Source organism: Strix aluco, chromosome 4 (genome assembly GCF_031877795.1).
Source record: "Strix aluco isolate bStrAlu1 chromosome 4, bStrAlu1.hap1, whole genome shotgun sequence".
NCBI classification, from domain to species: domain Eukaryota; kingdom Metazoa; phylum Chordata; class Aves; order Strigiformes; family Strigidae; genus Strix; species Strix aluco.
Window position 1 is genome coordinate 36,749,726 of NC_133934.1, and position 23,314 is coordinate 36,773,039.

General features: G+C 38.4%; 1 protein-coding gene across 1 annotated transcript in view; it reads left to right on the plus strand.

Annotated features, from left to right (window-relative positions):
- ACSL1 (acyl-CoA synthetase long chain family member 1) overlaps positions 1–22,159 on the plus strand; it is a 40,875-nt gene extending 18,716 nt beyond the window's left edge. Inside the window, exons 6-21 of the mRNA XM_074822739.1 lie at positions 3,542–3,641; positions 3,799–3,977; positions 6,732–6,764; positions 6,942–6,993; positions 7,788–7,861; positions 8,780–8,857; positions 11,173–11,307; positions 12,914–13,048; positions 13,789–13,884; positions 14,893–14,965; positions 15,646–15,734; positions 18,919–19,035; positions 19,393–19,536; positions 20,029–20,130; positions 20,209–20,280; positions 20,470–22,159. Coding sequence (XP_074678840.1) covers positions 3,542–3,641; positions 3,799–3,977; positions 6,732–6,764; positions 6,942–6,993; positions 7,788–7,861; positions 8,780–8,857; positions 11,173–11,307; positions 12,914–13,048; positions 13,789–13,884; positions 14,893–14,965; positions 15,646–15,734; positions 18,919–19,035; positions 19,393–19,536; positions 20,029–20,130; positions 20,209–20,280; positions 20,470–20,610 — 1,620 coding nt within the window. The 3' untranslated portion in view covers positions 20,611–22,159. The remainder of the gene's footprint in view (positions 1–3,541; positions 3,642–3,798; positions 3,978–6,731; positions 6,765–6,941; positions 6,994–7,787; positions 7,862–8,779; positions 8,858–11,172; positions 11,308–12,913; positions 13,049–13,788; positions 13,885–14,892; positions 14,966–15,645; positions 15,735–18,918; positions 19,036–19,392; positions 19,537–20,028; positions 20,131–20,208; positions 20,281–20,469) is intronic.
- The last annotated feature ends 1,155 nt before the right edge of the window (positions 22,160–23,314 follow it).

Consider the following 23,314-nt stretch of genomic DNA (forward strand, 5'->3'; position numbering starts at 1 on the left):
CCAGAAGAACTTATTCTCTTCTCTTTCCAGTTTATAGAGGAGGCTTGTTTGATGGGAAGCTAACGTGGTACTTAGTGAATGTTATCACCATTTGCTTTGCATTACCTTGTACTCCAATGTCACTTTTTAAGAGAAAGTGGTTGGAAGTCAGAAGGGGGTGTTAAAACCCTTCAAAACACAAAAACGCATAGTAATTAAATATTGGGACAAATAAGAGATAGCAAAAGGTGGTAGTTCTATCTCTGCCAGAGGCCCTGGGCACAAAGATTCTGGGAGGGAGACCTGCTGATGAAGACAGAAATTGAAAATCAATTGCAGTTTAATAAAGGGGCAGAAAGACTAAGGGAAGTGACATAATTAAAGAAGATCACCTGACAAAGCAAAATGATGTTACGAAGCTGAGACAACTATGGGGATACTTAAACTGATTAGTTAGTGTTTATCCATTTTAACCCAGAAGTCATTCTAGATTGCTGTTTCTAAAAATGCTATGAAATATTAAGTCAATATTTATTCTCTAGACTTGTTCATTAAATCTACTTAATAGGACTGAAGTTCTCAAACCTATGTTTATGTGCTTAGTAGCTTGAGCTGGTGCTTGCTGCATTAAGCTAGTTCAATCCAAACCTGTATTAAGATAGACTGGTTCCTAAGTTTTTGTCAAAAATATGCTGTCCCTCTTGATTAAACACTCCCAGCTGGATGCCATTATCTAGAGCCATCTACAGTGTTGACAGGGTTAGAAATTGCATCCGTGTCTTGGGTCATGCTGGATAACAGCTTGCTGTTGGATCTCTTCTGATTTCAGTTTGTCACTGTCTTCCCTGCTGTCATTAAAATGCAAGCTGTGTGACAAGTGACCTTGAACCACTTCTTCCTTTCCCAAACTACACCACAAAAAAACCTTACTTCTAGCCTTGTATAGATGAAGAAAAACACTTTTTCCAGACTCTTAAATCTGCAGTAGTTTGCTGCTTGGAATTTTCCTGCTGGAATTTCAGTTCTAACAGCTCGTTTTATTTCTGCAACAAAAAAGGCTGGGATATCACAACTAGGAAGCTGTTAAATGACATGATGTTACAGACTCTTCAGTTCAATCTCCTGTGCTTATAACATTATGAATGGGAAGTAAAAAAGGGAGCCAGATGTTAGTGTTGTGTCAATTTGAACTGTTTCTCTCTAGACCTTTGAGTGCGAAGTCTTTGACTGCTGGGTCAGTGCATTTTTCTAAAGGAGAGCACGGTAGTGTGGTCTGTTCTTGTATCAGAGACAAGATGTGCTTGAGTTGCATTGCTTCAGCGGGCTTTGAGTTGGGTCAGGAATGAGCTGGAAAGACTTGTTTAAGACAGCAATTTTAAATCTGGGATTTTCCCTGCTGAAAACTAGTGGATGGGTGTTGTGACATCCCCAACATAATTGCTAATCCAGACAGGAAATTATGTGAAGCTTTTTGTGTGAAATGATTCACATTTGTCAGTTCAGGGAAAAAACTGCTGGGGAAACCCCCTAATGGGGAAAACCCTAACGTGTTACTTAAATATCCACAAAAAAATCCTAAACTTGGATTTATAAATAAAAATATTACTTTCTCTAAGTAACTGGAAAACAGATGATTTCTTCTGCAAGCAAGGAAGTAATGTTTTGGATTGAGAAAACAGGACAGTGATACACAGTGTCCCTTAAGAGAAGATCAAAGCCATGTCAGAAAATATATTGAAACCTTCAGACTGTTGTCTGTATTCAGTACTAGCTGTTTGCTTGGGCTTTGAGAGAGAACTGAAGTGTCAAGGTTTGATATTTGCATTTAAATACTTTGAACTTTAGAAGCTAAAATCAAAGAAAAATGTCTTGGTAGTCTAGAAAATAAAGATGCTGGCTGTTGTATTGAGAAGGATGGTGTGAAGAATTGTTGGAAGCTGCAACAGGAAGCTTTTATTGCTCTGTGCAGCTTCTGAAGTCTACTGTAGTAGACCCCCACCCTATTAACTACTAAACTTCAGTCTGCTGAACAGCAATACAGTTGCCCCCTTGTTACATGTACAGGTGGATGCTATCTAGGAAAAAATATTCAGTGGACCCTTTCATGGCTGGTATAGGTGTGCCTGCTTAGACTTATCAGTATGTCTAATGTCTGCATGAAAGTCTAGCTACCTGTTAGTTGGCCTTGTACCAGTTTTATAAGAAAACTTTTTGGACAAGAAGAGTACAATTTATCTATTGCATAAATGCTTTCAGAAAAATTCCCTGCATTTAAGGCTGTCTCAATCATACAGAACTTACTGAAGTAAACTTGCCCCTAATAAACGGTTCATAAAACTGAGATTTAGCAACTTTGTGAACATAGACTCTATATTAGATATTATATGGAATAACCAGCTGAATGATGTTTAAATTTGTCATCGTATGGGGATGAGGTAACTGGCTAGTGTCCTGCAAAAACACTGGAAAGTGTGACAGTTCGGGTGTGGGGACGGGAAATAAGCACCCTTGTTAATGCAATCCTTGTTGAATTGTAAATTCTGATAACTTTTAAAGATGCATGTTGTTTGGTTCATGTAACTGGAACTGGGTAAAGGTATTGTCTAAGAATTTTTGTCACTCTTTGATGGGGAAAAACTGAAATGTTCTGGTTCCACTGGCCTTTTCATGTTGGAGGCTCCCATTTCAGGAATAGCATGCTACCCTGTGTTTTGGTGTAGCTAGCTGTTTACAAACTATACCTAATAGCTACTATCTGGAAAAAGAATTACATCACTATCTTACCTTGATCATACTTTGGGTGAAACCAAGCTTGCTGTGAGGCATTGTCAGCTTGCATCACACCCAATAAGGCTGCAATATCCATTATGTTTGAGTACTGCAATTGTTAGCAGGCAAATCCTTCTTATTGCAGCTTGCAGGGATGTAATTGCATTTTTATAGAAGTCTTCAGATTAGATTCCTTTAAAGAATGGTTAGTCTTCAGAAATTCTGAGAAACTTTCTGGGGCTGGTTTTCCAAAGGAGTTCTAGTTAACTACACATATTTCATGTCTGGCCATCAGATGAGATGCAGATAATGTAGAAGTAAGAACACTGTATATATAAATTTGATGTGTCAAGACATGAGCAAGTCTTTCTCCAATTCTTATACCATGGTAATACAGAATATTGAAGGCTTTGGCTACCTCAGTAACCTAAAACAGAAAAAAATACTGTGCTCTTACTCAAAGTCTCTTTCTGTTAATAGGTAAACTAAGGAGACAGTTAATGTTTTACTGTTTTTCAAAAGTACTTAAAATTACTCTTAGATGCAGAGTGGAATTTTACTGGATTGGATTCTTTCCCATAGGTCCTTATTGTTTGTTTTTTCTTTCTTCCATCCACAAATTAAACTTAGGTCTTCGAAGTAAACAAATGATGCAAACTGCTGCTTATTTTTTATAATGACTTGTCCGAATGAGCTCTGTCCTATTAGCTTCCTTCTTAGAATCCAAATATGAGTCTTGCTCGGAGGTCTGCTACAACTTGCCTAGTGACTTGCATCTCTTCTTTTTGTGCAGTGGGTTATCATTGAACAGGGATGCTATGCATTCTCCATGGTGGTGGTGCCACTCTACGATACACTGGGAACTGAAGCAATTACCTACATTGTGAACAAAGGTAGGACACTTTCAGTAGTTCAGCAACTGTATGTATGATGGCAGAGCTGAGCGAGGGCAGAACTGTAGTCTTCAGAAGCCTTCCATTACCATGTTCTGAAGTATCTATGGATCTAGTCTAAACTCGTCATATTGATAATGTTGTTCTCCTTCATCAGCTGACTTGTCGCTGGTTTTCTGTGACAAACCTGACAAGGCTAAACTTCTGCTAACCAATGTGGAAAAAGGGGAGACTCCAATACTCAACACCATTGTTATCATGGAGTCTTTTGGCATGGATCTTGTGGAACGTGGCAAAAAGTGTGGGGTGGAAGTCTTCAGCATGAGAGAACTAGAGGTAAGCATGCTTAACCTACTTTACTGCTTTCATCCCGTTTACTTGTGGAAGAAGACAGTGTCTGAACAGATTTTTAGGACTGAACAAAATGTGGTAGGTTAGTTTCAAAATACTTAACTATCTCTTGATTGAAGCTTACACAAAAAAATTTTAAAAAAAAAAAGGAAAACAACTTGCTAATAGTATATCACAATGGTCAAAACTTAAGTGTATATGCCAAGATGACAGAACAAAAGCTTGTTAATATAGTCCAGACTGAACATCAGATCTGAGTGTTAAGGCTTGCCCCTGTGAAACAGATAATTATATACTGTGACTAATACTTCAGAAATACTTATTTCAAAAAGAACCTGTGTAGGTTTTAGTCTTGCCAAAAATGACGTCTTCCCCTGTACACTGAATCTACAAAATGTTTTCTGGGGAGGAGAAAAATGGCAGTAAACTGTTCCAGGATAAGCTTATGGTAGTGCAGGGGAATGAAGACTTCCAGCTTTTGGAAGTAGAAACCAATTTGTTTAGCCACCTAATGTTCAAGTCTTGGTTTTGCTTGTAGTTATTTTGTCTGCATAGATATTATGCAAGTTTATTTCATAACTTCACTCATTATTTGGAGAAGAACTCTGTCCCAGGATCAAACTGCATAAAGTACATCTTTACTGTGAGATCATGAAACCGGGTTTAGCTTGGTTCCAGCTGGAGTTCTGGTAAAGGCTTGGCTCAGTAGGACTTGAATATCTCCAAATAAGTGTTCTTGTCTTGTGCAGGTGTCAGTAACTGGTGTGAAATACTTCATTTTGCTGAACTTGTTTTCGCAGCAGTCTTTACTGCTATGTTAACAGGGCCACCTTCTGGTAAAGATGCAAAAATGCCAGCATGTCTTTTTAAAAGATGATTAACCATATTGTAGCTATAATCTCAGCAAGACTGTCAATTTGGGGCTAAAAACATTATGTAGAGTAAGTGACTTATATAGCTCATTAGCAGAAGGGTTGGGTTAAACATAGAAAAAGATTGCCCAGCTGCAAGCTGGTACACTAAAATCAGCTTCTTTCCTTGAGTTGAACTCCAGTTTTTGGCAGAGGAAGATGCTTTCCACTGGATCTTCTAGCCACAGAAAAACAAAACTGGGGGTGAATGTTAACTTTAAGTTAGAAGTTTAGATGCTTAATTAGTGACTTCCAGTAGTACTTTGTAGCTCTTACTTAACAACACTTGATGTTTGGATTAATGCAGTAATAGATGCTCCAAGAGCCTTTTCTCTAAATCTCAGAAGTTAGGCAAACAAATATTTCTAATAGTGTTTCAGTGAGCAGGAATAAGTTTTGTCACACCTTTTTTTTTTTAAAGGGTTAGAGGCTTTTAGTGTCTCCTGAAAGGCAACTATGAACTGTTTAGGAGTTTAGATTAGAATTGAATTAATATTTCTAGCTTTAAGTACTTTTTTCTGGATTTCTGGCTTGAGTTTATTCCTCATCTGTGTCTTATAGGTTATGTAATCAGTTCCTCTCTATCTCCCAGATGCTGTAAACTTGGTTTCTGATACCTAATATTTGTGCGTATGTTGTGGCTACTTAGAGCTGAGTAGCTGCGAATAAATGGCAGTTCAATAGGAAGACATGTTGGAGTTCTATTCTAGGAGATCAAAAGAAGTGTGTGGAGATCTTAGCTGTATATTCAGTAAATTTTACTCAAAACAGGCTGTAGGGAAGTATTGAGCTTCCAGTGCTACTTGAAATGCAGATGCTATTTTGAGCAGACAGCTGTGCTGTCATAGTGGCAAATTTTTCTGTTTCAAAATGTCAAATTTACAGGTATGGGAATGTTACCAGACATTCCTTTTTTCTTAAACCTATTTGGGTAATCTGAGGTGCATCATACTAAAGAGAGTCTAGGGCTAGTAAAGGAATGCATGGTGCTATGTGTACTTGGAATGTAAAGACAATGGTTGATGTGTCTGCCCTCAAAGGGTGCTTCCAAATCTATACTTAACAAAAGGTCCATTTTAATTTGCATAAGTCCTTAAGCTAGTATTATTTCTAGTCTTAAATAGGCATGAGAGTAATAAGTCTTGATATGAATCGTTAAAGTTCATAGATACTGATTATTGGCTTTCAAGTCTTTTCTCTTAATCGTTATGTCCTTGATGATAAAAGGATCTTCTTGGTATCCAGTCTCTTCTGCCTAAAGAACTATGATGTCATTAATGGTCAGGCCTGTATAATCATAAGGAGGGAGAGGGAAGAAGAGGTTCTGGAGGAGAGAACCTTGTGCTTTCTACTCTTTACTATAAAAGATGAACAAACCACCAATGACCCTTCATGGGGAAGCTCAGTCTTCCTTCCCACCAGCAGTGATGTTGGTGCGAGGTGCTTACTGAGATGAATCTTGTTTCATCTATTCAACAGTTGTCAGTGGCACATGTCTTCTGCATGAGGAGTAGGATTGATTACCTGATGGCCATGGCTTGTCATAACACTGTTTAACCTTGAGCTTTTCTAGTGAGTGACTTCTGGTTTGCTAGCTGGGAAAAAAACCTATGAGTTTGTTACTAATTTTGTACCTGTAGGACATGGTAGTTATTCTATATATCTTTAAGAAGTCCTTTGAAGCCTTTGCTACTCTACAATAGTTAAAATACCTTAACAGACAGTCTAAATAATGGAATATTATGGTGTTTGTAAAGTTTGTCTGGTAGACTTAAAAAGTTACATGCTCATGTCTAAACTGTCACTCCCCCTTCTCTCCTTTCTGTAGGAGCTGGGAAGATCACACAGGCAAAAACCTATGGTAAGTATGAAACTAGTTCAAGTGACAATCTGAAGCTGGATAGCATTCTCTAGATGAAACTAGGAGATCTCCCTATTTCCCTTAGCTCAAAAGTCACACTAGTATTTCAGTGTTTTGTGCAGTAAAATCTCTTTCCTTGTTATCTTAACCATACTAATATTTTCTTAACTCTCATAGCCTCCAAAGCCAGAAGATCTAGCAGTCATCTGTTTCACCAGTGGAACGACAGGTACACCTCACTTTATTATTCAGAATTTATTATTCTGTATGTGCAAAAGTAATTCAGAAGCCCTCCTACTTTTTTCAAGCCTCTCCCCTGCTGCTGCATCTTTTTGGCAAGTAGTAGCTGGGGAAGTTATATGGTAAGGCTCCCTTTGATTTTTCCCATTAATCAATACAGACTTGCAGTACTGGGAGGGTGGAGGTGTTACATTTGTGGGCTTTGAAATAAGTACTGAACCTGTATTTCCACTATAATAAGGGCTCTGCTTCAGACTTTCAATTATTCCATAGTCTTTTTTTGTCCTGTATTAGCAAAATTTGCTGCTTAACTTTAAGCGACTGTACTGTAAGACCAAAACAGAAAGACTGTCTAGATGTCACACTTGACATTTGCGAGTTAATGTCCAACACTGGCAGGGAGCAAAAGGGAAGAGTACAATGACAAGGTATGCTTAAAGCAGATATGAGAACAGAAATTAGTCTGGTTTTGATAGCTGCATCTTCACAGAAGTGTTGAATTTTGAATGAGAAGCTTGTCGAAGAAACATGACATTTTCTTAAGGATTTGCTCTCCTTATGAAATTTGAGGACTTTGCACAAACTTACTACTTAACTGTTACCAGCTATTCTTGAAAGTGTTAGCTAATTCTCTACCTTTGTTTAATTGATGTGCAAAGAAAGGTATTAATATCAAAGAAGGGACTGATTGATTGAAATGCTATTAGATTAGTTTTACCACTGCTTGGTAACTTAAAGGATCTAAAAATTTCACTGTTGCATCCTGATGTGCTTCTTCCTTAGGAGATCCCAAAGGAGCTATGATCACTCATCAAAACATAGTCAGCAATGCTTCAGCTTTTGTGAAAACTACAGAGGTAAACTGCAAAGGTTAACATTGTGGATTTCCATGAGGGGAAGAATCTCAGGAGTAAAACCAACACTGAAATCTCTTTAACTTTGGTCTTGTCTTTTAGTAAGATCCAAGTGAAAATGTAACTTGACAGCACTCTGCCCATGCTAGGTCAGAAGTCAGTGTTTACTAGTTTCTTCTCTCAGGGTCAGGAACCTGACAAACTTACAATTTGGTCTGATCCAAGCAAAATGTTACAAAGATCCTGATGTAGATCTAAATTACATTCTGTCACAGGCTTATAATGTTTGTTATTAGCAAGGAAGCAGCATGACTCTATTTTTGTGGTACAGTGTTAATTTTAGTTTACAGTAGACTACTAAAGTTCATCTGCAGGCTAGCTAAGACAGTTCTAACATAGACAGATGTAATCAAGAATACAGTTTTATTTATTTTGCCAAGTATTCTGTATATAGAATTGTTTTTTAAATTAAGCAACTGGTCTCACAATTAGATCATGTAAGGTACTTTTGATACAAACTTTATGGTAAATTGGATAAGCAGACTTTCTGATCTAAGATGAAAGTGTGTATTTTTTTTTAAAAACCCTAAGGCATACTACTTGAACTGTTTTTATTCCTTGTCCCTCCCAGTGTATATAATGGACCTTTCTGTGGTTTCTATCAGACTTTGTTTCTATTCATAATTGCATGAATGATAAGTTGTAATAATCTGCTCACTGTACTCATTTCTGCAGTGTGTGTTTACTCATACTAGAAGTCATTGCTGTAATCTTTTTAATGAAAGACAATGCAGCTTCATTGCAAACAAAACTGAAGCAAGGACTGTGCTAGAGTTTAGATACTAGATTTCATTGTTGTGTTTAACTTGGGCAAAATAGAGAATCAATGAGAATAAATTTAAATTTTACTAACACTTTCAGAAAACATTTATGCCTTCCTCTGATGACGTTCTGATATCTTTCCTGCCCTTGGCTCATATGTTTGAGAGAATCGTTGAGGTAAGCATCTGTTTGTTGTAGTGAACTATAGGGAAGCTTGCTTTTCTTAAAGAATGTGTGTCTCTTGAATCCCAGTGATACATGCCATTCCTTTTTTGACTCTTGCACATGTGTATGAAAGCTTGAGGTAAAGTTCAGGAAAACAGTATCCCATAAACAATATCCATTGAGTCCTAGACAGTTGGTTTTCATGCTGAAACGTAAACATTAACCTTAGAGCTAGGGTTAATAAACTGGTGTACTAGAACATGAGACAATCCCTTAGCACACACACACTGCCTAGAAATTCCTTGTAGTATAATCAGTGCATTATGAATTCATACCATTCTTTAGTCTGCAAACTTTACAAATTTATAATGTGGCATCCTGCTTGCTTACACAAAACTAATTTTAAGTTGGCTAGACTTACCATTGCTTCCAAGAAACTTCAGTAAAAGGAAGGGATTTTGTTTCAGTGGAGTTCTCTTCCAGGAAACGAAAATGGCTTTTAGTGCCATGTAATGACAAACCTTGAAGTTCTCCTGGATAGCTTGTTTTGCCATATAGCAAAACCTGGGGCTTCATTTTTGAGGATGAAGGGGCTCAGGTTGTCTTAATACTGTTAGTCTTAAGGACCCCTGAGCCCATAGTTAGGTGGTATGCATTACTGAAAGGGTGCAATTTTCTCAAACTTCTTATATAGAGGCATGGGTATTTCATTATTGTACTTAGTAAAGTTGAATTAACACCTCTCCCTTAGTTGAGATTGCAAACTTCTGTTGAAGGTAGTCATGTCCCAATTTATGTAGGGAAATAACAGGCTCTGTGCAAGTGTGAAAAGGCACATGGACTCAGGATTTCAGTTGGGAATCCTGAGCTTTCTATCAAAAGTGTGTACATATACACATATAAAAATGCATATATGCATGTGGGTGTATATATGTATGTTATGAAGACTGGGAATAGAGCCTAACTGAGGTGTACAGGTGCCCTTAGGCTTTCAGCACTCTTTCTCCTGGTAACCTGGATACCAGTTATACTTCAGTGTCTGTTTTACTGATGCCTGTCTTGCACCAGAAGGTACAAGCTCTGTAGGTAACAGCTCTGCTCTTGATCATGCAGTAGAAACAGGATGGGAACTTGTATTCTAAAGGATAAAATGAGAAGAAAGTGTTTGGATCTCAGTATTCTTCTGCTGTTTGAGGTTTTTACAAAGTAGGTGATTACTTGCTCAATCTCCCTATGTTCTATACAAGAAAACTTTTGGTAGAAAGGAGAAAAGATTTACTGTTTGGGGTAGGTATGAACACAAGCTATGTGAGAAGCTATCTTTAGAGACCTACCCTTGTTGTAAAGTTGATGCTTGCTGATTTTTGGCTTCTGAAGTTAGAGGGTCAGTGAACTTGACAGGACAAACGTGTTCCCACCTAGCAAAGGCAGTTACTGCTCAGTCCATCTGGACTGATGCATTTGCTGCTTTTTAGCAGATGGTGACAAAGCACAGGTGAAGGGGAAAAGTGACACTTCAGCATGTCTCGTGCAGAAAGGATAAGAATGGATGGCAGGGAATGAAGGAAGAGGTGTTACGGAGGAAGCAGGAGTAAAAAACCAAGTAGGTATAGATAAAACCAAGAAGAGTAGAGATGTTAAAAAGAATAAACCTAAACAAATAGGTGTGGGGGGTGGAGCTTCTAGACTCTTAGTAGAGAATGTAGAACACAACAGGATTAAGTCTGCCTTCCTTGGTGTAGGTCTGAAGTGATGCAGAAGTAAGTAGTGGTTCTGCTAGAATCCTCTAAAGAGTGGTTTGATCACCTAACAATAAATCCTCTGCTCACATTGGTCCTGTGAAACAGGAAGGAAAACCAGAGTGCAGGAGAATAGAAATCAAGGCAGAAATCCCTGCTGGACCAGCAAATAGCGTGTACTGACTTTAAATGCAGAATTTCTTAGCATATAGCAGGGAACAAACAAAGGTCTAGACTTTTTAAATAAGCTTGTTAAATACTTAAAATAGAGAAGTTCTGCTTTTCAGTCTTGCTACCTCTGAGTCATTGGCACTGCCTTATTTGTCCAACTGCTCTTTTTGGATAGGGGGTTTTGTGCTATATCTTATTCTATCAAAGTCCTTGGCCTGTATACACCAGGCATGTCTTGCTACTTGGTCTTTCTAGTCCCATCCTATAATCTGAGAATGCTGCAGAAAACTAGTCCAGAAGCTTGAGAGGATTTCAGGTGGATCCTGCACAGTCCACTCTGCATAGGATTGTTATACTTGTACAGCTAGAATACATTATACATCCCATGTTTTCAGAGTGTTTAATTTTTTCTAACAGTGTGTTGTTCTGTGCCATGGAGCTCGGATAGGATTCTTTCAAGGGGATATCAGACTACTTATGGACGACCTAAAAACACTGCAGCCAACTATATTTCCTGTAGTACCAAGACTGCTGAACAGAATGTTTGACAAGGTAAGTCCACAGGCACAAGTCTAGACCTGTGCAGGGTTTTAAGAGACTTCATGAAGTTTGTGTTGCCAGGGTAGGAGTAATTGTTGTGCTCTGGTATGTTAAATTGTCATGCTAACAAATCTGTGTATCTCTTTTAGAAAGAGTTGAAAGTGTGGGGAATAGTACTGGTTGTATTAAAACACTTTCAGGCAGGAAATACAAGTGTTGAAAAGTCTGACTAGGGGGACTTGGTTCTCTCTAGCTTGATTAATGACTTAGTGTTTTGCTCTGACCAAGTTATTTAAGTCCGGTCTACAACACGAACATGAGGCTTAGCATCTGCATGCCACGCTTTTCGCATCTGACTCATGGAGTGGAATTTGCAAACCAGGGTCAGGTATTTGCCTGTGCTTGCAGGGATGTGTACGCAGGGAGAACCATAAACCAGCCAGTCGGGACTGCTGGGGAGAAGGTGTGTCTGCAGCCCCAGTCCCTCCTGTGCTTGCTGCTTGCCTGCTCAGGGACACCTGAGATGGGAATTCAGAAGTAGATTATTTCTTGGACTTCAGATTTTAAATCATCCTCTTGGATATGGATGACTGACTCTTCTTAGGATGCAGCCAGAGGAGTTGAAGGCTATAGTAAGTCCTGTGACTGCTAAAAAACCGGCAGAGCTGTCTATGCTGTCTTAGCCAGGACAGTGCTCTAATCATGAGACTAGAGGAACAGCAAGTAATACAAGGTTCTGTTTGGCCCCAGGAACAAATAGTGCAACTCGGATCCATTTGGAGGGGAGGAAATCCTGAGACCAGCCTGTAGTGCTTAAAATATAGCCCCTTGTTCTGCTCACGCATTCTGTACTGCAATTTGAGAAGCAGAGCCAAAGCCGGGGACTCTTCTCCTTTCATGATGTCCACTTGCTTGTTAACCGTGGTGCCCTGAGGCTTTCACGCTTCTATGGCACTGTTTCAACCTCACCCAGCCTTGCAGTAACCTAGCATGTGAAGTTAACAAGAGGGAAATTGGGGTGACAGAGGGAAGCCATAATGCTGAATAGCTGCTGGGTCTTTCCAAGCGAACATACTAATCTGTGGTCTGCTGTTGAGTCTGCTCTGTGGCTTCCTGAGAATAACTAGAAGGAGCGTTTGAAAAATTACCTAAAAAGCAAGTTTATATATGGAAGACAGATCTCCATTTAGTGTTTCTGAAGGGACCTGCATCTCCTCAGAAAGCCCTGTGTTACTTTACATATTATGATGGTGTGGTGTGCTTCTCAGAATATGCTGAGGATTATATACTCAATATTAATTTTGATCATAGTGGAATAGAAAATTAAAACATCCATTTTCATTCATTAATTTTAATGAAAAACTATACATTGAAACAGCATTGCACAGTATGATGGGAAGCAAGAATTAGTTAAGTGCTAATTTTGGTGGACATCTCTTGAACTGAGGTAAAGCCAAAATCAAAATCTGCAAGTATTTCTTACTAGAATTAAGATGCCTACCAAGAGGTTGTTTAATTTACTTGGTTTTCACTGTTAAGAATCTCTATGCATGCTTCTGTAAGAAAAAGGGAATGGTAGTCTGTGAGGCTTCTAACCAGAGATCGTCTATCTTAATAGATTTTTGGACAGGCAGATACTTCATTAAAGAGATGGATGCTGGATTTTGCTTCCAAGAGGAAAGAAGCAGAACTCAGAAGTGGTATAGTTAGAAATAACAGTTTCTGGGATAAAGTCATCTTCCGCAAAATACAGGTATGCTGAGTCTAAATTTGCAATTGCTGAATTTCATATGAATGGTTATAATCTGGTATGGCTTTCATCACTGATTAAAGACTACCTTGCTACTCAGAATAAGAATCAAAGCTGTCTCTTTATTTCTAACTCCATTTTTTCAACTCCCTTTGTTCTAGTAGTATCAGCTAACTGTATTAAGGAAGTTACTCTAAAACAGCCTGGGGATTCTCTTACTACTTTGAAAGCAAACGCTGTCCTTCTGAAGGAGGAATACTAAATGTGACACAGTGCCACCTGTAGCCCCCACTGTCTCCTCACTGTTGGTCACCAGCAAGTTATGCCTGCTATTATATCTGGCACTCACTTGCTATGGCCTTGACTTTGGTTGTACAACATGCTGCTGTGGCTGCTTTTTATAGCATTCAGGATGTATGAGAAGCTGATACAAGGCAGTTAAAAATAAATATTGCTGTAAGGCTGTGACTTAAGCTCTTCTGACTTTTGGCAGAGTCTGCATTGCAGCAACACCACAGCATAGTCTTTGTAGATACTGTATGTTTGAGATACTGTTTCTTCCAACCACTAATGAGATTAAAAACACTGCGAGAAAGACAGCTTGCAATGGGAGACTAAACGTTAATCTTTAACATTTGTGGGTGGCACTGTGGGTGAATAGTGGCTGAGGATAGGATGGAAAAAGACTCTGGAAATCTCTCTAAAATGCTTTTGGTGTCCACAGTATCTTGTGTCTGTTGTAGGCAAGTTTGGGAGGAAAAGTAAGGCTGATGGTTACAGGAGCAGCACCTGTATCTGCAAGTGTACTGACCTTCCTGAGAACAGCTCTTGGCTGTCAGGTGAGTTTCCTGGCCTTAATTGTAAAACATAAGATTCTAATACCCAGTTCCATCTTTGATGTTGGAGCATTTCTAGAAGTCTGTGATTATATGGATAACTCTTTCTGGCATTCTTCTTGGAGACCACACAAGTGGGTACTCCTTTCTAGATTTTATCTCTCAGTCCATTGAGATTTCTGTATTCATCCCAAAGTCTTTATTATAACTGAAGTAACCAGCTGAACTGTCTTAAGGGAAAATTTTGCGGAGGGGGCTGCTGTAAGCAATAATTAATGTTCTTAGATTAAGTTTCTGGGGTTTGCCTCGCTTACAGAAGTATTCATAACTACTGTAGAGAATTTAATCAATGTGATGATATTGTAGTGGTGTTGTGTTGAAGATTAGACAGTGGAGAATCAGACTGCACACGTTGCACTTATTTTCAGAGCCTCTTCAAAGTATATGCTTTTTGAGGTAAAATATGAATAACAACATTACAGGATGGAACAAATGGGTTGAAATAAATTTCAAGGGTATAAAACATGAAAACACTCTACAGTGTGAGGCTTCTGTGACTTCATGAAGTTCTTCAGTAGTGTGCTGGTGTAGCAATGCATTCTGCACAGAAAAGGGACACCTGTCTTGTATGTAGTAATCACAGAGCTGTGTTGGGGTATAGGGATTCTGTTCCTGGCTGCCTTGGACAAACCTGTCCTTAAATGATGTGAATGAAGTCACTGCTAATGCCACTGTTCTTAGTTTTTTTCTCTTACTCCCTCTGTTCCTTTTTGTTTTGGTCTATACAGGTGTCACATAGCATGTGAAATTGAGTGAAACTTTGAGTAAATGTTGGAACTGTAGGTGGAATATTGGCACTTAAAATTGTGTATTGTGATATTGTTTTTAGAAGATGCTGGGAATTTTGCTAAACTCAAATTTAAACAACTAGAAAAATAATTAAATATTACTTTCATTTTAATGAAGAAACTGTATGTTGAAAAGTAAGAATCTTCTGGTTTCACATCCTAGTTCTATGAAGGTTATGGACAGACTGAATGCACAGCTGGATGCTCACTGTCACTACCTGGTGACTGGACAGCAGGTATGGTGTTTTAACAGTCTGCCTGTTTGTTAAATTTCAGGATGCTACAGAGTCTGATCACATGTAGTCTTCACTAACACCTATCATGAAGTATAAGATTCTGTCTGTCTTCAAGTGAAGTAAAGTTTTGAAGGGATCCCTTTAAGTTTCTGCCGCTAAATTGCTAGGAATGTTCAGTAATCCAAACTTAATAGGCTTTGTCCTTGTAAGTTGAAGTGGATTTAGGAGAGGGGAGGTCATAGTATCAACCATTGTAATATTTACAGAATATGAGTCTGCTGTATATAAACACAGTGCTGGAAATTTAAATGGAATTTTTCAGTGTTGGAACAGTCTGCATTTTCCTTGGCTGTTATATTTCTGTCTCCCTAACTGAAATAATACTGATAGTTGAAACTATAGTGGGACTTCTGCTACTTAAATGCATTCATTGAGAGCATCCTAATTACAAGAAAAAGCAAGCCTGTACATGGTATAGATTGTAACATTCTAGGGATATCTGAGAATGTTTCAGTCCCAGCAAATTTAAGCTATTACTGTACTGGTATTGGTGTAGTACATTAGCAGAAATGAGTTTTTTACATCTTTTTTTACTTTAGCATGTAACCAGCTTGTTGTTTTAAGAACCTAACTTTTTAAAAAAGGAGTTCAGGCTGTTGAAGTGTTACTGTATTTAATAGGTCATGTTGGAGCACCCATGCCATGCAGTATCATCAAGCTGGTTGATGTACAAGAAATGAATTACTTGGCTGCCAAAGGAGAGGGTGAGGTAAGTAATTTCAAAAGGTCCATGTGAGCCTCTTATGCAATCTTGGAAAATGTTTTTTGTTCCTGAAATAGCTAACTGTTTGAGTTTAGTAACATGGCCTGTAACTAAAAATCAGACACCTGTCTTGCCTGCATGCAATGTCAGATAACTGTTCACAGAAGCAAAACAGAAAATAGTGTATTGAGGGGAGAAAAAGCGGATTACTGTGGGATAACAGATTACTGTGTGTTTATGGTTGTATGACCAACATGCCATCTTCCAGCTGTGGGATAGCTGAGAAGCTAGCTATCTTGTACTGCTTTTATTCTTCAGTAAAATGCTAGTAGAGGGCTTCCCCCAACCCCCACTGCCAAGTACTGGAGAACAACTGATTCATGTAGCTTGTTACCCAGCTTGTGATGTGTGAGATGAGGTAATTTAAAGTGCCTGGAACAGTGTTAAGAGAAATGGAGATAAAATGCCATGAAGGCTGCTAATGATTTAACTGTCTGCACATCCTTCTGAACTCTTTTCTACAGCCTGCACTAATTAAACATGTATGTTCTACAAATTGCGGACTCAGCTTTGTATGTAATGCTATATACTGTCTTTTTCAATATTTTTTCCAAGTAAAATATATACAGCTTGAACTTTGTTTTGAGCAAATGTCTATGTAGTAAGAGCCCTGAAGCAAATTAATGGTAGTGTCTTTCATATGCTTTCAAGAGGCCTTGGGGGCAACTGGGGGGTGAGAAATGGATAAATAAAAAGTGGCTTAAGCAAGTAACTAATTTGTGACTGCAAGCAATATATAATCTTTATTTGTTTTGGTTGTAACTTGTATGAGACTAGAGACAAATCATTGGGCTTTAATTCCCAGAAATACTTAAGGATTTGGTTGGGCTTGGTAACTGTTTGCAAGTGGAGAGCAATGTCAAGATTCTTTCCTGTCTTGCATATGACCCCATGTTTAGTCTTCATTGGCAATTTTGCTTCAGTTCATGCTTTTAAAGCTTGGTCTGCTAGAGGAAATGTGTATAAACTTCCATAATGAGAAGCAGTTAAGTAGTTTTAAAAAAACTTCTAAAAATGTTTTGCTTGCACTTACTGTGAAAGTTTGCTGCATTAGGAGTTACTCTGGACCTGAATAAATGTGGTAGCCTCTTAATATATCAGGTACTGTCTTAGTCTCTCAGTCCTAACTTCCTCAGTGTGAGCTATTCTGAATTTAACAAGTAAGTGTTGTAACTCGTTTCACAGAACTGAAGCCCATAGCTATAGAATTGCTGTCATTATTGTTTGCCAAAAATAGGTGGTCCTCTTCATTGTCTATCTGCTCTTCAGCTGGATTAATACTCCTAGTCCTCTCTGAGAGTAAGCTTTCAATATTCTCTGTTCTGTCAGCCTTGCTTTTCACTCTTGCCAGTTATCCATGTTCAAGAAGGATAAATTTGTGAGTAGAATTATATATGCTCATATGCAGATGAGGTCTTAGTGCCAGTTAGCAGGATACAGATAAATGGTTTGCTGTCTCTACTGGGAAAAGTTGTCATCTACTGTTGTCCTGTGATTGTTAGAGTCATGGAAAATGAAACAGTTGTCAGTCAGCCTTTGACTTGACTGGGACACAGGTCTCCTCTACTTGTATCCTTCCAGATAAGCTCTGTTTTATAGCATAAATGAACTGGTTCTTAAAACATGACCTTGATTTGGTCACAAGTTTGGTACTGTTTCTACAAGGTCATTAGAACCATCACTAATACTCTGATCTCCCTCCTACTGACATCTGTGGTTCACCAGCATGCCTATATTTTTATGCTGAGGTAAGCACTGAAAATACTTGGAATGAGTTTTTCAAGAACTGGTCTTTGAACTACATTAGTAATTTCTTCTAGTCTGAGAATTGATATTAGTGCCTGAAGATTCTTTAGCCAATTCCTTGTCCACTTTAGGATTGTACAAATCCCCTAGACTAATAGTTGGCCTGGTATTTTATCAGCCCCTATTGATATTTATCATCCCTTTGGCCTTAACTTAAAACTGGATTTTTCTATCCCATTCTTCTAGATTAGTTCTAGAGTCCTGATACTATTGCCCAGACCCTTTTTATTGTTTCCTGTCATCCACACATGGTAAACCACTCTCAATCCTTTGTTGCTTCTGAGGACTCTTGTGTAGGGCTTTCAGGGCTTTTGGGACTCCTGATTCCCCAACAGTTGTGCACAGTGGGCATCTTTAAGCTTTGTTTCAGTATTGCTTATCTTGCCTATCTCTCTCTGTCCTCACTTCTAAGGAGGTATTTTATAGTTCTGCTGTTCCTTAAATAATAAGAGTCCTGTCCCGTGTGTCTCCCCTCTCACCACCAAAGAAAACTTAAACAACCTTGGGTGTTATATTGAGAAATTACTTAAATCTGGAATCATGTCTGGATACTTCAGGTTCTACTCCATGTTCCTGACTAGTTGCTTTACTTTTATGTTCTCTTACTGACAGATAGTCTACTAATTGTTTTAATTTTGTAAGGTCTGACCTGATTCTCTGGCATCATCTTTCTCTCCAAACCTTTAATCTTGTTGGTCCTTTTCTCATACCTTGTAAGCATGTTTTTTGATCCTCATAATGTCCGTGTATCCAGTTTTATCCAGAGAAGTTGTTCTTGGTTTCCTACTTGGTACACAAATCCACACAACCTTTAGTTTAAAGAAATTGCAGGTTTCCTTTATAGAGGAGTCTTGAGTGCTCTAAGCCCTAAGCTATTAACTGGTTCACTTTTGCATAACAAACATGTAATTTATTTGATAAACAGCTTTTTCATCACTAGTTTTAGCACAATGCCCCTGCTGCTTACTGAAGCTGAAACAAATATGTTGCCAGGCTGAGGGGTAATATTTCTGGATCCAGCAGAATTTCTTCAGATAAATAAAAATAAATTTTCTCTGATAAATTCAGGTTATTCCATTAGCAGGTAGGAACACTGCTGTTGGACTAGAAGAGACAGATGCTTCCCAATTGCTTCTTGGTATACTTTATACCAATGGAAAACGTTAGGTCTCCAGAAACCATGAGTAGAGATTTCTGTACTCATGCATAAACTTCATTTTGTATTTTTAGTGGGGGTTATTGAGAACAACTGGAGAAGCATTTATTGCAAAGGGTGTTTAACTTCCCTTCATGGTAGCATACATTAACAAATGGTTGTTTTCAGGTGTGTGTAAAAGGGCCAAATGTATTTCGCGGCTATTTGAAAGATCCAGAAAAAACAGCAGAAGCTCTGGACAAAGATGGCTGGCTTCATACAGGAGATATTGGGAAATGGCTACCAGTAAGTTAACTTACATAGCTGAAATGTACTTCTGTAGTTATTAGCAGTAATTTAATAAATAAAATATAAAATATTTTGTATTAAACACAATGAATTAGGTGAAAGATGAGTAATTTTAGGAGGAGGGTAATTACTGTTGTAGATAAATCTGTGTGCCTGGGGCTGAAGTATGAGCAGTGTCTGGGGCTTTCCCTAGTTTAGGTTGGATGGGTGCAGAGCCTGTTTCCTTCTTATATTAGTTTGACAGTACTCTGGCTCTAGCACTATTTTACTGTACCAGTGTTGCATGCTTAAGCTGTGGAGATTGGTTTTTCACTTGAAGTGCCTCTTCTCAGTGAAAGTTATTTCTGTCAACAGAATGGTACATTGAAGATCATTGACCGGAAAAAACACATATTTAAACTAGCCCAGGGAGAGTACATTGCACCAGAGAAAATAGAAAATGTGTATTTGAGATGTGAAGCACTTGCTCAGGTGTTTGTCCATGGAGAGAGCTTGCAGGTAAGCATTCTTCAGGTAATTTTAAAAATGAATGCAAGAAGAGACTGCAGGAAAGTCTTCCTTTCCTCCCTCCCCTCACCCCAAACTTCGGGACTGAAATCTTAAACTTTTTAACACTACACACTTCGGTTCTGAATGTAGTTTTTGACTCCAGCAGTTATATAGCATGTTTCTGGATTTAGTTTCAGACCAGGTAGTGGAGCTGAATTAATTTGAGTATTAATGACTAAGTTGCTAACAGTGTGCAGGAAAAATAAAAACCACCCAAACGAAGATGTCCAGGTTTTTACAAGTGTAAATTGAAATGTGGGTGTTAACAAGAGTAATTCTCTTAAGCGCAAGCTTCTGAACTGCACTCTGGTCAAGTTGCAGAAAGCAGCAGGATCAGATATGCCATCCAAAAACTAACACTGACTAGTAAGAAATGTGTAGGAACTAAAGTGTTGACTTTAAAAGGAAAAAAAAAAAAGCTTGACAAAAATTCCTTTTTAGGCCTTCTTAGTAGCTGTTGTGGTACCTGATCCTGAGACTTTGCGCAGCTGGGCCAAGAAAAAGGGATTTGAAGGCTCCTATGAAGAGCTATGCAGAAACAAGGTGAGTCATATCTAACTAAACAGTTAGTTCTTCTGCATCAACTCTTTCAAGCTATACAATGTATTCCTGTATCCACAGGACCTCAAAAAACACATCCTGGAAGACATGGTGATGATTGGGAAAGAATCTGGTTTAAAGTCATTTGAACAGGTAAGATACTTGTGAGAACTGAACAATTCTTTAAACTTCTAAACACCAGTATAATCTGACTCTCCAGAACTGCTTTTAACTTATATCTGAAAAATTTAAGTGATGAGCTTTATGATGTCTGGGCAGTTTTTTTAATAGCCTTGTCTATTTCAAGGAGTGTAGTTTGGCTAGTAACTGTTTACTTTCCAGGTCAAAGACATTGTCATGCACACTGAAATGTTTTCTATTGAAAACGGCCTGCTGACACCAACACTGAAGGCGAAGAGACCAGAACTGCGAAAATATTTCCAGTCACAGATAGATGAACTCTATGCTAATGCCAAAATGTAACTGAATGGAATGAGGAAAGTGGCACACGTCTGATGTCTACTGTTGGCCTTCATATCTGTAATTTGACTACAGCAAACATAGGGAAGGAAACTGTGCAATCATTAACTTGTACAAAAATGGGTACTTGCCATAGGAACACTGAAGAAATGGAACACTGCCTTACTGTCAAGTTGTGTTGCATACTGTTTTTATGGTGACCTACAATTTCCAAAAAGAGCCTTAATTATAAATGGAACTATATGTAAGTTATTTAAGACTTCCTTGGCCAAAAATGGGACTCTCCTTCAACAAGGAGCTAAGGTTTTCTTATTGTCAGCATGTTTGCTGTCTGCAGTGTATTTCTGCAGTTGTCAATTCCACAAAGGATTTGGCAGGTTTGAAAATGCCTCTAAGTATCTTGCATCCTCAGAAGGATTATTTAATCTGTTAAAAAAAAAAAACCCATACCAACACCACCACCCCCCCCGAACCCCCCCCCAACCAACCACAAAAATAAAAAACAACCCAACCCTTACAGTTGTATAGCTGGTATCACATCTTGCATTAGTCCTAATATTAACTGGGGCAAGGCATCTGAGTGTTTTTTTCTCCCTTCTGTATCTGCAGCCAGTTCAGAGATGTACTTCTATAAGGTAGAAGTCAGAACTCCACACAAAGGAGACTGATGAATAAAAGTTCCTCAGAGTAAGTCTCCATAAGGTGGTTCTGCAGTGGAAGTGTGGATGCAGTTAATTTTCAGCAAGTGTAGCCTTTGCTACATTAACACCATTCCAGAGTGGTGCCAGCTCTGTAAATGAACAGATCCTAACTCTGGCAAGAACACTAGAGACCTAAAACCAAAACCATTCAGGAGGCTGGGCTATGCTAACAGTCAGGTAAACATTGCACCTGTACTAGCCACTTGTTTCCCTATAATGAATGTGTATTTAAAATGCATTTTTTAAAATGTGCCAGGTCCTCTATAAGCAGAAGAGCTTCTGCCATAACCTCTCAGTTTTCTGTGCTTTATGTATGAGCCACTGAGTTCTTCACTGAATAGCAAAATAGGTCAGGTAGAATGTTTTTGCCTGATGCTTTGCAGCAATGGAAGTATTTATATATGTCAACAGATCAGTGTGTTGGCACAGGATAGGTATTTGTTCAGGGATAAAAGCCGAATTCCCGGATAAATTACAAAATAACTAGTTACCTTTTGTTTGAGAAATCAGCAGAAATCAGCCTTATTACAGCATAAGTCTTTTGCTATCCTTAACAGAGTTGGTTTTGCATTAGCATTCATTGCTGTTTTTGAAAACATGGATATATGTAAAATACAAGCACAACAAGGTTTGCACTAAGATTTGTGTGTGACTGTAATGCACTACTCTGTAGCATAATTTCATACATGTGTGCAATTAAGGTACACAAATCCAAGTCAACTGTTAGAGCAGTAGTTTGTTACATTGGAATTCAAATGTTTGCTTAGTGTTGGCTATTTCTATGTTTTATAAAACCAAAACAATTTTCAAAACCAATGAAGGAAACCAAAATAAATATTTCTGCATTTCAACTCAGTGAAGTGTTTGTTTATCAAGGAAAGATGCTGCTAACAAGCCCAGGTGTTATTTGGTAACTGACAAGCTGTATAACTCCACTGCTACAAACATGAAGGATAAATTCTGGTTGTTGACACTTTACTTTTGGAAGGTAACTTTCTGCTTTGATCTGATATTTATGTGTAAATTTTTGGCCAGTGTCTGTAAGAAAGGGATGCTGTTGTATGTAACTTGCTCCATCAGTATTCTCAAACAAAAGAGATAACTTCATTTTTGTCTTCAGTATGGTTTCTGACAGCTAGGTAGTGTTCTTACCATCATCATAAGTGATTTTTGAGTAAAACCTGGAGTTTTCTTAAACTCTTACGCTGCCTTTGGGTGGTAGTGGTTGTTCTTCCTGTGTTGTCATCATTCCTTACCTTCCCACTTAAAGTGTGCATCTGGCTTTAATCAGTGGTGTGGTGTGAAAGACTTCATGGGCAGATTTAGATGAAGCATCACCACCAAGACAATTTTTAGAGCTCAGTGTTAACATTGATGTTATTGTGAAATAATAAGCACAATTCTGTTCCTAGCCATAGTAGCCTTTCTCCTTTTGAGTGATTTTTGTGCATTCCTTTATACACTTCTTCCCTACTGAAAGAATTCTAAACCAAATTCTTTGTCATTTATTCAATACCTCAAATTGTGTATGCTGCTTGGAAAGACAAAGTCTCACCACATCTGTCCTAGTGGAGATGGCTAAGAGATAGATGAGGTTTATGTTCTTAACAGATTGTATCAAAGCAAGCCTCCTGGAAGAGCCCTTTATCACTTACAGAAACAAACCTGCACTGTATGTAGTCTCTACAGCTGCTTGTTACCTGCTAAATGGGGCAGGGTACTTATACTTAGAACTATAAAGAGTATTTACCACCTGTTAATCCTGAAGTGGTATTTCACTGTGTTTTATCTTATTTGGTTGGACAAAGGGGGGGGCGTGGCATGGCAGCAGCAGATGATCTTTGGAATTCGAGTCACAGAACACCACCTTGGAAGGGACCTCAAGGATCTTGGCAGAAGCAACCCAAAAGCAAGAAAACTCTTCCCTGGGGATGAAGAGATTGTGGCATGAAAAGGGCCCTTCCCATTAACAGTTTAATTCCTATGTGCCAGAGAACTCCAAGTTT